Below are 15,340 nucleotides of genomic sequence, written 5' to 3'. Positions count from 1 at the left end.
CTCCTCTCTCATTGTTCGCCCCCCCCTCCGTCTGCCCAGGTCCCCCCCCCCCCATCTGCCCTCGTCTATGGTGTGTTATCTTTGTGCCATTGTAGTACGATGTTTACAGTGAGTGTTCAGTGTTGTGTGTCTTCTCCGAAGTGTTGTGAACAGACATCATACTGTCGCTGGGTGTGATTTTTATATTTCTTGCGAACAGAAACCAGACTGTCACCATGTTTTTAATGGTCTGTCTACTATGTTCCCTGTCTGCTTCCTGTGTATTTTATTAGCTTTGCCACCCCTTTGCTTTATGTTTTAACTTTCCACAATTTTCCGCCATTTTACAATTTCAGTCACCGTTTTATCGCCTGCTTTTCTTGTTTCTTATCTTCTTTCTTACGTTTTAAAAAGTCTGTAGGCTGCGTAGCAGCGTAATAAGCTGCTGCCAGCCCGCCCCCTTCGGGGGGATCGAAATACAATAAAGAAAAAAAAACTCGTCGACGTGAGAATTTTGGTGTGTTGATAATGCTCGGCCACAGCAGGCTTCTGTGGTTCAGACGAGTGTAGCGTCGGTGTTGAGTACATCTCTCTTCTACAGTGCGACAAGTTTGTCTGATGTAGAAGAGAGATGTACTGAGATTCCAGGCCGAAGACGTGTCTGGAGACACCCTGGACGGAGACGGGATAGCAGCGTGACTATCACCAGTCATACGGCCCCGACAACCAGGAGTGATTGTCAGGGGTGCCATTTCTCTTCATAGCAGAACCCCTGAGGTCGTTATTCGTGGCACTCTACCAGCACAGCGACACGTCGGCGATGTACCACGCCCCGTTTTTTTGCCCCTCCTGTTCAAGCCATTCTAGGTTTACATTTAAGGTTGTAGCCGCCCACACTCGGCGAATTTCTACTGCTTCTCTTCGTACTTTCCAAACCCATCTTGGCCAGTAATGTCGTCGGATTTCTCCCCAACTGAGAATGTGTGGAACATTATGGGCAAGACCTAAAACCGAATTCGACATAAATTGGCACGATATCGCTCAGGAGAACAACCAACTCTATCTATTAGTGTGAAGCAATATAACAGCTTGCATTAAGCTCAGAGGTGGATCAAAGTGTTACCGACTTGCTCAGTTTGTGAAGTTCTTTCTCTCTAATGAATCATCCGATTTTCGATAAACTGTTATCATTTATTTGTCTGTTTGTATACGTCACATCTACCGATCCATCCCATTCAGATAATTTCTTCACGCTGCTTCGGATTTTTTTTCTCTGAGTATGTTATGGACTAGTGTTTAATATGTTACCATAGAGGCTGGCCGACCCATGTTTACTGTAGTCAATCAGCTGGCCGCACATCTTTGTCGCTATTTTAGCTTTACTTTCCTAGCTTCCATAAATTATAAGAAAAGTTTAGAACATTTCACCAAATTAGCAGAATTTTAAAGGTTGTGTGATAGTGTGAATATGCGGATGATCGTCACAGTCATTAGAGGAGAGAGCGTGCTATGTTAAGCAAGAATGTCTTTACCTCTTTTCAGCCGGCCGGAGTGGGCCGAGAGGTTCTAGGCGCTACAGTCTGGAACCGCGCGATCGCTACGGTCGCAGGTTCGAATCCTGCCTCGGGCATGGATGTGTGTGATGTCCTTAGGTTAGTTAGGTTTAAGAAGTTCTAAGTTCTAAGGGACTGATGACCTCAGAAGTTAAGTCCCTTAGTGCTCAGAGCCATTTGAACCATTTGACCTCTTTTCAACGTTTTAGACTTTTTAACGACATTCCTTTCTAATCATTTTGAAAATGGCATTGATAACCTTGCCAAATTCAATTTCTCTCCTTCTCTCTCTCTCTCTCACTCTTTCTCTCTCTCTCACTCTTTCTCTCTCTCTCTCTCTCTCTCTGTCTGTCTCTCTTTCTCTCGTCCACATCTACATTAACATCTGCATCGATACCCTGCAAATCACATTTAAGTACCTGGAAGAGGGTTCATCGAACCACCTTCAATTCTCGATTATTCCAATCTCGTGTAGCCCGCGGAAAGAATGAACACCTATATATTTCCGTACGAACTCTGATTTCCATTATTTTATCGTGGTGATCGTCCTCCCTATGTAGGTCAGTGTCTACAAAATATTTTCGCTTTCGGAGGAGAAAGTTGATGACTGGAATTTCTCTCTCTCTCTCTCTCTCTCTCTCTCTCTCACACACACACACACACACACACACACACAAGCATTGGGATGAGCAAGAAATTTTCAGTTTTCTTCCTAACATATAAACAGTGTAGACTACTGCAAACAGCGTACAGAAGCTGTTAACAGTATAGCTCGGATGACCGATTTGTTGCAGACGCCAACTACAAGCTGAAGCTGCTGCGAGGTTCTGAGGACGGCAGCGTGGAGTCGTGCAACCCCAGCCCCTGCCTCAATGGAGGCCGCTGCCTCAGCAGTGGCAACCGCCACTCCTGCCAGTGTACCAGCCACTACACAGGTACACGGCGCAAAGCCATGTCCAGTCGTTATAGTAACACCTCGCGACAACCGACAGTAATTAAACTTTAAACCTAAACAAGAACTACTCTTTATTGCACGAAAGATACTATATCCACTTAACTTTAATAAAACATCAGAACAAATTATTCTTCCAGCTTCTACATGAGCCTTAGGAAGCCAAATATGAACCAGGAACATTGTTTTCTTTTCATATTTTTGGGCCACTGGCCTGTAACAGTGTTTAAATGATACTTCCGCCATTTGATTGTACAACTTCTTTATTTTATATTATTATCATGATTTCGGCATTAAGTCATTATCGTGTAATTTATGCCTGGATATGAATTCCATATTTTTTGATGTTTCCCCTAACGCTACCCATTCACTCGCCTTCCCCCTTCCAACCCCCTGCTGTGCCTGTGCGCGACTTAAATAAATTGTTGTATATATGCTACTTATGGCTTAGTATGTCATATGGAATAAGTGATTTGTACTGTTTCTCAGTCTGTATAAAGCAAGTTTAATCTCTTCATGTACTATGCAACTTGTGTAATTACTTTAAGTAAGTTTAATTCCTTTCTTTATTTTATACCTTCAGCAACTGTACAATATAACCATACACTGCGACTCTGTCACATGACATTTGTTATATATTTGTTTAGATACAAGCACACTTGATATAGTCTTATGTTACCTCCTTCACCTTTCTGTCCCACTCCCCCACTTCCCTACCCCACACTTCCTTTAGCTGGTGCTAATTTTTAATCCTGAATAGAGTTTTGTGCTTATCCATTAGTTCCACGCGCGCACACACACCTCATTCCACATTTACAAACATCCGATGATTACATGAATTGTACATTTAATACCTTATATCTCTTCTACAATATACTGGTTATGACATATAATGTTTTAATGGCAAACTTCCGTAATTTTCTGTACCTTATTTGTATGTAACACATAGACCCACTTTATAATAAGATTCGACAGGTGGTTGTGTTCTGTCATAATTATAATTGTTCTACACTGCTCTGATGTATGGGTGTTCCTTATTTAAACCGGAATGCTGTCATATTTTCGCGCTACCAGTCAACCAATAATTTCCATAGTATACTTCCAGACCAATTCCACTGCTCATGTATGTATTGTATGATGTTCATGCTAACGCTCAATTGTTTTATGGCTGTAAAATATGTTTGTTACTTGTCTGCCATACTTTTCCGTGATTTAGTACTTACCTTCATGCTGGGATACCTAGGTCAATAGATCTTGACGACCTCACTTAACAAATTGTAATTATACCCAATATGTAAGTAGTATTTTGATCCTTCTCACATTCTATGCATTTGTACAAAAAAGTTTCAGTGTTGTACTTGATCATGGCTTAAGGCCAAAATCATAATAGTAATGTAAAATGAAATTATACAGTCAAATGACAGAAAAATCATTCAAACAAAAACATTGTAATATTAACTTAAAATGCCAGAATTATAAAAACATAAAGCATAAAACAATATGAACCAAAGTCAAACAATAAAGGAAAATAAATTCTTGAGTTTCTCCCGGCGTATTTGATAATCAAAATATCCACGGGTGTACTGCCGGTCTACAGTGTCCAACGGGCACAATATTTCGACGATCATACATGTCGCCATCATCAGGTGAACTGACGGACTGAGCTCCTGTGAACGCGCCTGCACGGAGATCCGTACGCTATGGCTGCTCAGAGGGAACTGGGTTCGGTCGCGGCGGCGGCCGATTTAAATACCCTCCGTCCGCGGCGCGCTCCCTCCGCTGTCCGCGCCCCGCGTGCCGGCACGTTCACAGGAGCTCAGTCCGTCAGTTCTCCTGATGATGTCGACATGTATGATCGCCGAAATATTGTGCCCGTTCGACACTGTAGATCGGCAGTACACCCGTGGATATTTTGATTAAGGAAAATAAAGATCATTAGCAAAGTCCTAAACCTTAAATAATATTTACAATGAAGGTAAACTAACAATGGAAGTATAAAAAATTATCAAAAATCAGCCTGAAGGCGTTCATGTTGATAATGTCAACCTAAAATTAAATTGGGAAGAAATCTCTCCATAAAAAGACAATAAATTCAATCTTGGACATGTACAATACAAGATAGTCATTAAAATCAGAATCATAAACACCAAAAATGGTTTGATAAGAAGATAAATAAACTGAAACTGTAGCAGTAAGCATTAAACAACAAATACAAAAACGAAATCAGACTAAAAGAAAAATACTCAGTGTACATTTATATCTAATTATATTTAAATCAACACATGAATAAACACAAATGATAGAAACGAAACTGTACGTGCTGGTCTGTTTGCCTTGCTGTTGCGTACGACGGCACACTGAGTGCGTTTACGTGGTGGGCAGGCATGTTCTGCGCGCTGACGCTGTGCGAGCTGGAGCCCTGCCTGCACGGGCAGTGCCGGCTGACGGAGACGGGGTACGCTTGCCACTGCCAGCCCGGCTTCACGGGCGCCACCTGCGACCGCAAGCAGCGGGCGTGCGCCGACAACCCGTGCGAGGGCCGGGGCGAGTGCCTGGAGCGCGGAGACGCCTTCCACTGCCGCTGCCACGCCTGGTGGGAAGGTCAGCCGCGGCTGCCCGCTCCCTCACTCTACACGAGCGGCGCCCACTCGCCACACCCGTCTCTTTGTTTATCTTTATTTTTACCAAGCTTGTATCATGTTACGTACTCTAACAACCCTACCACAACAAAGGTCAAAAATTTATTACAATTCTAGTGTTGCTCACGCTGCTAAATATTGCATTTCCGGGCAACAACAAAGTTATATTATGTTGCAGGTATCATTAGGGCACAGTTAATAAAGTCATTTCATGAAATAATGGATAAACTAGGCACTCATCTTTTCGTGTTTCCCACGCTGGTCTCGTTGTGAACTCATAGCTCAATCGTCGAAAATCTAGGTAGTGATGATTCCAAGCTCGGATGCAAAGAGGACTAGGTGTTATTCTGCGATATTCAAAAGTTTTATAGATGCTTATATAAGAATATACAGCCTACAGTTGCAGGTTAACTTTATCGTTTACCTAGGTTTCAACGTTAGTTATAGCTTCTTCAGAACCAGCAACAAGTTAATATTATAATGCGCTAGTAAATTATATTAGATATGGTCATCCTACAGGATGCAACGTATAGTACTTACATAAATTATTATTTAAATGTTTGCCTAAAACAGGCCATGTCCTAAGTCAACTTCATAAAACTTGATGCATAACCGTAAGGTTTTGTCACTTCTATTAAACCAACTGCAGAAATTCACTTTAAGCCCGTTGTGTGGGCCTCGTCGTGTGACTAGAGACTGCGGACCGCGAGGGCTTCGCGGTCTGCCTCACAAAAGGCGGCGCTCATGCGCGAGACGTATAGAGTCAAACATTACGCACGCATCAGATAACTTTTTTGCTATGAATTAATTTTATATTTTACTATTGTAAGTTAATTACAATATCCAGCATGACTACGTTTTACATTCTACTACAGAGCTTTCTAAACTGACCAAAAAATCTCGTATGAACATCTTTAGGAAAGGATCTATTATTACAGAAACTGTCAGGTCACATGCATTATGAATTATTGTAAACCTAGTATAGGTTGGAAGCCTTCGAAGTATGCCCTATTTTTTAGATACAGTAAATTGCCTCTATCTGTAATTAGGTGTGCATAAATTTGTAGTTCCTCAAGCGTGTCGAGTCTATATCCCTTAACTTCATGATGTAGTAGCTCTATGTCACGTAAAGGTTTAGGTGTATGAGCCATTTGCACCAGATGTTCCGCAAAGGCTGACCCCCGTGTTCCTACGCCCTTTATTGGAAGATGTTCTTTAAACCTTACTGCTATAGCTCTGCCTGTTTGACCTATGTCATAACATGGGCAATCATCACACATAATCTTATATACGCCTGATTTCGCTGACTTGTCACCGTCTTTCTCAAGGGAATGAACCAAATTTTTCTTTAAACTATTACTCGTCGAGCAGGAAGTTTTAAAACCTGAATTTTTCAACAAGTGCCCTATCTTGTAGGAGACATTACCTATATAAGGAAACGACTACCATTTCTTGGTCTGATCTTGGGTTTGAGTATCTGTATTTACTAAAGTCGTTGTCCTTTTTCGCGTCTTCTTATAATGCTAAAAATTATTTTATAGGTGCGTTTCATAAACCATTCTTGAAGATTAAACTTTTGAAAGTTAGCACAAAGGTGATGTAAAAAAAAAATCAGCACTCCGAATTTAAGTTAGAATTCTTCTTTATTATTTTTGTCGCAATATCACTTCACAATATAAAACATACTTGAAAATATCTTCTTCACTGTTAAAGTTCACATTTCATAAACTGACTACAATTTGCGTCTTTTCAACATGACGACCAAGACTTGACTCTCCCATAACCGCTTCCGCCTCCAAAAATCAGAGTTACAAGTACGACAAAGATCATAGTGACAAAAGAAAGAATACACAAAAGAATAATATCATTCCAATATAAACATATCGATGTATCAAAGTACCTCTACATTAATGAAATCAAATCTGAATGTTGTCTCAGAAATATGTTAACTACTTTACAAAAACACAGCAGAATATTGCTTGTATCGAGAGGTTGAGGTGAGGTGCCGTAATGGTTACGTAATTCAAATACCACTACAATACCCATCTTCAGCTATCATTTAATTTATTGTTGTGCTCATAGAATTCCTTTAGATGTTTTTGAAGATTTAACCTTGATTTTTATCTGGTTGTCAGCACGTCCCCGTTGTGCTACAGATCTTTTTTAAATAGAGGTGGAGTCCCTCCACGCCCACACCAGCATGATGGCCAACACAAAAGGTCTACTGCCATCTCTGCATAAGGGTTAGTTTTCACTGAAGAGCATGCCAAATTCAAAATAACGCAAAATCCCCAAGACTGGCTAAGTCTGCCTCGTGATGACTGGGTGTTGTGTGATGTCCTTAGGTTAGTTAGGTTTAAGTAGTTTTAAGTTCTAGGGGACTGGTGACCATAGCTGTTAAGTCCCATAGTGCTCAGATCCATTTGAACCATTTGAACTGGCTAAGTTCGCCGGCCGTTGTGGCCGAGAGATTCTACATCTACATCTACATCTACATCCACACTCCGCAAGCCACCTGACGGTGTGTGGCGGAGTGTACTTTGAGTACCTCTATCGGTTCTCCCTTCTATTCCAGTCTCGTATTGTTCGTGGAAAGAAAGATTGTCGGTATGCCTCTGTGTGGGCTCTAATCTCTCTGATTTTATCCTCATGGTCTCTTCGAGAGATATACATAGGAGGGAGCAATATACTGCATGACTCCTCGGTGAAGGTATGTTCTCGAAACTTCAACAAAAGCCCGTACCGAGCTACTGAGCGTGTCTCCTGCAGAGTCTTCCACTGGAGTTTATCTATCATCTCCGTAACGCTTTTGCAATTACTAAATGATTCTGTAACAAAGCGCGCTGCTCTCCGTTGGATTTTCTCTATCTCTTCTATCAACCCTATCTGGTACGAATCCCACATTGGTGAGCAATATTCAAGCAGTGGGTGAACAAGTGTTTTGTAACCTACTTCCTTTGTTTTCAGATTGCATTTCCTTAGGATTCTTCCAATGAATCTCAGTCTCGCATCTGCTTTACCGACGATCAATTTTATATGATCATTCCATTTTAAATCACTCCTAATGCCTACTCCCAGATAATTTATGATATTAACTGCTGCCAGTTGCTGATCTGCTGTATTGTAGCTAAATGATAAGGGATCTTTTTTTCTATGTATTCACAGCACATTACACTTGTCTACATTGAGATTCAATTGCCATTCCCTGCACCATGCGTCAATTCGCTGCAGATCCTCCTGCATTTCAGCACAATTTTCCATTGTTACAACCTCTCGATGTACCACAGCATCATCCGCAAAAAGCCTCAGTGAACTTCCGATGTCATCCACAAGATCATTTATGTATATTGTGAATAGCAACGGTCCTATGACACTCGAAGACTTCTATCCATTGAGAATAACATGCTGCGTTCTGTTATCTAGGAACTCTTCAATACAATCACACAATTCGTCTGGTAGTCGATATGCTCTTACTTTGTTCATTCAACTACCTGGGAACCCGTGGCTATGACCCTCTGAGTCTCGTGGACGAATAGCGCGATAGCGCGAGCTGAGTTTCACACGATTGTCTTTTTCGATACCCATGCTGATTCCTTTTTTTTTTTTTTTTTTTTTTTTTTTTTTTTTTTTTTTTTTTTTCATCAGTCTACTGACTGGTTTGATGCGGCCCGCCACGAATTCCTTTCCTGTGCTAACCTCTTCATCTCAGAGTAGCACTTGCAACCTACGGCATCAATTATTTGCTTGACGTATTCCAATCTCTGTCTTCCTCTACAGTTTTTGCCCTCTACACCTCCCTCTAGTACCATGGAAGTCATTCCCACATGTCTTAGCAGATGTCCTATCATCCTGTCCCTTCTCCTTATCAGTGTTTTCCACATATTCCTTTCCTCTCCGATTCTGCGTAGAACCTCCTCATTCCTTACCTTATCAGTCCACCTAATTTTCAACATTCGTCTATAGCACCACATCTCAAATGCTTCGATTCTCTTCTGTTCCGGTTTTCCCACAGTCCATGTTTCACTACCATACAATGCTGTACTCCACACGTACATACTCAGAAATTTCTTCCTCAAATTAAGGCCGGTATTTGATATTACTAGACTTCTCTTGGCCAGAAATGCCTTTTTTGCCATAGCGAGTCTGCTTTTGATGTCCTCCTTGCTCCGTCCGTCATTGGTTATTTTACTGCCTAGGTAGAAGAATTCCTTAACTTCATTGACCTCGTGACCATCAATGCTGATGTTAAGTTTCTCGCTGTTCTCATTTCTACTACTTCTCATTACCTTCGTCTTTCTCTGATTTACTCTCAAACCATACTGTGTACTCATTAGACTGTTCATACCGTTCAGCAGATCATTTAATTCTTCTTCACTTTCACTCAGGATAGCAATGTCATCAGCGAATCGTATCATTGATATCCTTTCACATTGTATTTTAATTCCACTCCTGAACCTTTCTTTTATTTCCATCATTGCTTCCTCGATGTACAGATTGAAGAGTAGGGGCGAAAGGCTACAGCCTTGTCTTACACCCTTCTTAATACGAGCACTTCGTTCTTGATCGTCCACTCTTATTATTCCCTCTTGGTTGTTGTACATATTGTATGTGACCCGTCTCTCCCTATAGCTTAACCCTACTTTTTTCAGAATCTCGAACAGCTTGCACCATTTTATATTGTCGAACGCTTTTCCAGGTCGACAAATCCTATGAAAGTGTCTTGATTTTTCTTTAGCCTTGCTTCCATTATTAGCCTTAACGTCAGAATTGCCTCTCTCGTCCCTTTACTTTTCCTAAAACCAAACTGATCGTCACCTAGAGCATTCTCAATTTTCTTTTCCATTCTTCTGTATATTATTCTTGTAAGCAGCTTCGATGCATGAGCTGTTAAGCTGATTGTGCGATAATTCTCGCACTTGTCAGCTCTTGCCGTCTTCGGAATTGTGTGGATGATGCTTTTCCGAAAGTCAGATGGTATATCGCCAGACTCATATATTCTACACACCAACGTGAATAGTCGTTTGGTTGCCACTTCCCCCAATGATTTTAGAAATTCTGATGGAATGTTATCTATCCCTTCTGCCTTATTTGACCGTAAGTCCTCCAAAGCTCTTTTAAATTCCGATTCTAGTACTGGATCCCCTATCTCTTCTAAATCGACTCCTGTTTCTTCTTCTATCACATCAGACAAATCTTCACCCTCATAGAGGCTTTCAACGTATTCTTTCCACCTATCTGCTCTCTCCTCTGCATTTAACAGTGGAATGCCCGTTGCACTCTTAATGTTACCACCGTTGCTTTTAATGTCACCGAAGGTTGTTTTGACTTTCCTGTATGCTGAGTCTGTACTTCCGACAATCATATCTTTTTCGATGTCTTCACATTTTTCCTGCAGCCATTTCGTCTTAGCTTCCCTGCACTTCCTATTTATTTCATTCCTCAGCAACTTGTATTTCTGTATTCCTGATTTTCCCAGAACATGTTTGTACTTCCTCCTTTCATCAATCAACTGAAGTATTTCTTCTGTTACCCATGGTTTCTTCGCAGCTACCTTCTTTGTACCTATGTTTTCCTTCCCAACTTCTGTAATGGCCCTTTTTAGAGATGTCCATTCCTCTTCAACTGTACTGCCTACTGCGCTATTCCTTATTGCTGTATCTATAGCGTTAGAGAACTTCAAACGTATCTCGTCATTCCTTAGTACTTCCGTATCCCACTTCTTTGCGTATTGATTCTTCCTGACTAATGTCTTGAACTTCAGCCTACTCTTCATCACTACTATACTGTGATCTGAGTCTATATCTGCTCCTGGGTACACCTTACAATCCAGTATCTGATTCCTACAGAGTAGATTTCTAGTCTCCAGAAAAGGTTCTGGGCGTTTCAGTCTGGAACCGCGCAGTTTCTACGGTCGCAGGTTCGAATCCTGCCTCGAGGATGTATGTGTATGATGTCCTTAGGTTAGTTACGTTTAAGTAGTTCAAGTCTAGGGGACTTATGATCTCAGATGTTGAATCCCTGTAGTGCTTAGAGCCATTTGAACCGTTTCACGGAAGTTCGAAATTTAGTGCGGACGTCAATGCGAGATGCGTTTAATAGTTTCCACAGCCCGCCCGGTTAGCCGTGCGGTCTAACGCACGGCTTTCCGGGCGGGAAGGAGCGCCTGGTCCCCGCCAAGAATCCGCCCGGCGGATTTGTGTCGAGGTCCAGTGAACCGGCCAGTCCGTGGATGGTTTTTAGGCAGTTTTCCAAATGCCTCGGCGAATGCGGGCTGGTTCCCCTTATTCCGCCTCAGTTACACTATGTCGGCGATTGCCGCGCAAACAAGTACTCCACGTACGCGTACACCACCATTACTCTACCACGCAAACATAGGGGCTACACTCGTCTGGTGTGAGACGTTCCCTGAGGGGGTCCACCGGGTTCGGAACCGCACAATAACCCTGGGTTCGGTGTGGGGCGACGGGGGGTGAAGTGGACTGCCGCAGTCGTCGTGGGGTTGTAGACCACTGCGGCTGCGGCGGGGACGAAGCCTCTCCGTTGTTTACCGAGCGAGGTGGCGCGGTGGTTAGACACTGGACTCGCATTCGGGAGGACGACGGTTCAATCCCGCGTCCGGCCATCCTGATTTAGGTTTTCCGTGATTTCCCTAAATCGGTCCAGGGAAATGCCGGGATGGTTCCTTTGAAAGGGGACGGCCGACTCCCTTCCCCGTCCTTCCCTAATCCGATGAGACCGATGACCTCGCTGTCTGGTCTCCTTCCCCAAACAACCCAACCCCTCTCCGTCGTTTCTAGGTCCCCAGTTCACTTTCAATACAGTACAATACAATAGTTTCCACATTGAAACATTGTCTCAAAATATGGTAGATAACCCAAAGAGATTCTGGTCATACGTAACCAATGGCAAAAAACAGTCAATACCCACTGCTCGATAGCGATGGAAATGTTACCGAGTATGGCGCCTCTAAAGTTACTAAACACAGTTTTCCGTAATTCCTTCACGAAAGAAGACAAAGTAAATATTCCAGAATTCGTAACCAGAAGCATGAGTGACATAGAAGTAGATATCTTAGGTGTTGCGAAACAACTCAAATCACTTAAGAAAGGCAAGTCTTCCGGTCCAGACGGTATATCAATCAGGTTCCTTTCATAGTATGCAGACGCAATAGCGCCTTCCTTAACAATTATATATAACCGCTCACGTGACAAAAGGTCTGTTCCTAAAGACTGGAAAGTAGCACAGGTCACACCAATAGTCAAGAAACGAAATAGGAGTAACCCACTGAATTACAGACACATATCACTGACCTCGATTTGGAGCATATACTGTACTCGAACATTATGAATCACCTTGAAGAAAATGACTTATTGATACATAACAAACACGGATTCGGAAAATATCGTTCTTGTGCAACGCAGCTAGCTCTTTATTCCCGTGAAGTAATGAGTGCAGTCGACAAGGGATCTAAGATCGATTCCATATTCCTAGATTTCCAGAAGGTTTTTGATACCGTTCCTCACCAGCGACTATTAATCAAATTGCGTGCATATGGAGTAGCGTCTCAGTTGTGTGACTGGATTCGTGATTTCCTCTCAGAGAGGTCACAGTTCGTAGTGACAGACGGTAAATCATCGAGAAGAACAGAAATATCTGGCGTTCCGCAAGGTAGTGTCACAGGCTCTCTGCTTTTTCTGATTTACATAAATGGTCTAGGTGATAATCTGAGCAACCCTCTTAGATTGTTTGCAGTGACGCTGTAATTTACCGTCTAGTAAAATCATCACGAGATCAGTTCCAATTACAAAAGGATCTAGAGAGAATTTCTGTACGGTGCGAAAAGTGGCAATTGGCACTAAACAAAGAAAAGTACGAGGTCATCCACATGGGTACTAAAAGAAATCCGATAAATTTTGGATATACGATAAATCGCACAAATCTAAGGGCTGTCAATTCGACTAAATAGCTAGTAGTTACAGTTACGAGCGTCTTAAATTGGAAAGACCACATAGATAATATTGTGGGGAAGGCGAAACAAAGACGAAGTGACAGCACACTTAGAAGATGCGACAAACTCACTAAAGAGACAGTCTACATTACACTTGTAAGTCCTCTGCTAGAATATTGCTGTGCAGTGTGGGACCCTTACCAGGTAGGATTGATGGAGGACATCGAAAAAGTGGAAAGAAGGGCAGCTCGTTTCGTGTTATCACGCAACAGGGGTGAAAGTGTCACTGATATGATACGCTAGTTGGGGTGGCAGTCACTGAAACAAAGGCGGTCTTCTTTGCGGCGAGATCTATTTACGAAATTTCAATCACCAACTTTTTACGTAGGAAGAAGTGATAATCATAATAAAATAATATAAATCAGAGCTCGAACGGAAAGATTTAGGTGTTCCTTTTTCCCACGCGCCATTCGAGAGTGGAATGGTAGAGAAGTAGTTTGAAAATGGTTTGAAGAACCCTCTGCCAGGCACTTAAGTGTGAATTGCAGAGTAACCATGTAGATGTAGATGTAGAGGTCTCGCAGGATATGGGCACTGTGATGTTTGCGTACTTCTGATCAAGGTTAACCTTTAATACGCGCCCATCTGGAGATAGATTGGGTCGAAAGTTGAACGAAGGGTAGTGGTTTGAAAGGCAGAGGGAAAAAAGTGCCAAGGCAAGAGCCAAGGGCAAAAAACCTCTTCGATGGTTGGGTCGAGTTGTAAGAGCAGTAGCGATTTTCTTGCTGCCTGCGACAGGTCTGCAAGGGTAGTAGGCTTTGTTAGTAATGCAGGTCGATACCTTTGTCGTTGTGCGTTGGTGTTACTCGGCTGCTGCTGCTGGGTGACGGTTTTGATTTCTCGGTCAGCGTCAGCATACCTGTAACAGTAGGGTTCATCATCGTTTTGTGTCCTATAGGTCGTATATCGGACTCACACTGTAGGGTAATGTTGGCGGTTTGTTTGTTTATCAGTGTGCGAGCTTGTCGGTTTTCCTGCTGTAGCCTGTTGATCGGCTTAGATAGCAGCTGGTATATCCAGTCAACGTTGCTGATATGCAGGCGCTTGCCGACGTTGTCACTTATGGGTGTAAGTTAGCTTGCCATAGGTGGTTATGCCCTATCTAGTAGAGTCTTCGGTCACTGATGCTTCCACCTATGGTTGTGATCGTAGTTTCCCAGAGTAAGGATGAAAGAATTGTTCGAGTGTCTCGAGTTCCTGTACAGTCGTGTGGCGCGTATTTTGAATACTTCCTTGAGGATTTCAAGGTGACAATCATTATGAAGATCAACGTTGCGTGTGTAGCGTGGAGCATTGTTAATGATGCGTAGCACTTTGTGCTGTATGATCTGCAGGCGACGCAGGCGTGTAAGAGCTGCGTATCCCCAGACGAGAGCTGCGTACGTCATCAGAGGTCTAATCACTGTCATGTATATGGACCTCGACACCCTCCTATTCAGTGTGCTTTTCCTACTGAGCATTGGGTAGAGTTGTTTGAGCTTCGCGTGCACTCTGTTGGCAACATATTCATTGTGGTCCCCACATGTAAGTTTCCGGTCCAGCCAGACAGCGAGATATCTGACTTCTCTTGGAAACGTATTGGACGTGCATGTTGCGTTACCTGTCAACGGTGTTGATGCTTGCGCAGTAGCTTCGGTCTGCCTGTGAACAGAACTGCTTCGCAGTTGGCGACGTTTACTTTAAAACGCCATCATTTCAACCAAGGCTTGGCAGTCCTGAGTGCTGTCTGTATTGGTGAAATTATGTTCGATGGTTTCCAATCCTGCGCAAGGATGGCTCTGCCATCCGCGTAGATAGCTAACGTCATGTTTTGTTTTGCTGGATAGTCATTAATGTACAATTTGAACAAGATGGGCCCCAGGATGCTTCCCTGGGGTACTCCAGCTTGGATACCGGGTTGTGTCAATTGTTTGCTCTGCACGTCAGTGTTAAAACATCGCATTGTGAGATATGAGTGCATGAGACGTACTAGTCCGTCGGGGAAACCAGCATCGCTCAGTCTGCATATAAGGCCATTGTGCCAGAGACGGTCGAAAGCTTTTTCGATATCCAGGAACACGGCCCCTGTGGCCTGGTTTCTTGTTTTAGCCGTGTGTAATATGTTCGACTACACGGAAGAGTTGTGTTGTTGAGTTATGATTCCTAAAGCCGAACTGCTCCGGTCTTAGGGTGTCATTGGCAATGCAGAGCCTACTGATGAGCTTTAGTA

General features: G+C 42.8%; 1 protein-coding gene across 1 annotated transcript in view; it reads left to right on the top strand.

The window, feature by feature from the left end:
- The window catches only part of LOC126252230 (uncharacterized), a 596,261-nt gene that overhangs the window by 365,395 nt on the left and 215,526 nt on the right, over positions 1-15,340 (top strand). The window contains exons 16-17 of the mRNA XM_049953102.1: positions 2,327-2,467; positions 4,867-5,085. Of these exons, the coding sequence (XP_049809059.1) occupies positions 2,327-2,467; positions 4,867-5,085 (360 nt within the window). The remainder of the gene's footprint in view (positions 1-2,326; positions 2,468-4,866; positions 5,086-15,340) is intronic.

Source organism: Schistocerca nitens, chromosome 4 (assembly GCF_023898315.1).
Source record: "Schistocerca nitens isolate TAMUIC-IGC-003100 chromosome 4, iqSchNite1.1, whole genome shotgun sequence".
Lineage (NCBI taxonomy): Eukaryota > Metazoa > Arthropoda > Insecta > Orthoptera > Acrididae > Schistocerca > Schistocerca nitens.
This window is presented reverse-complemented; position numbering and strand designations above follow the sequence as displayed.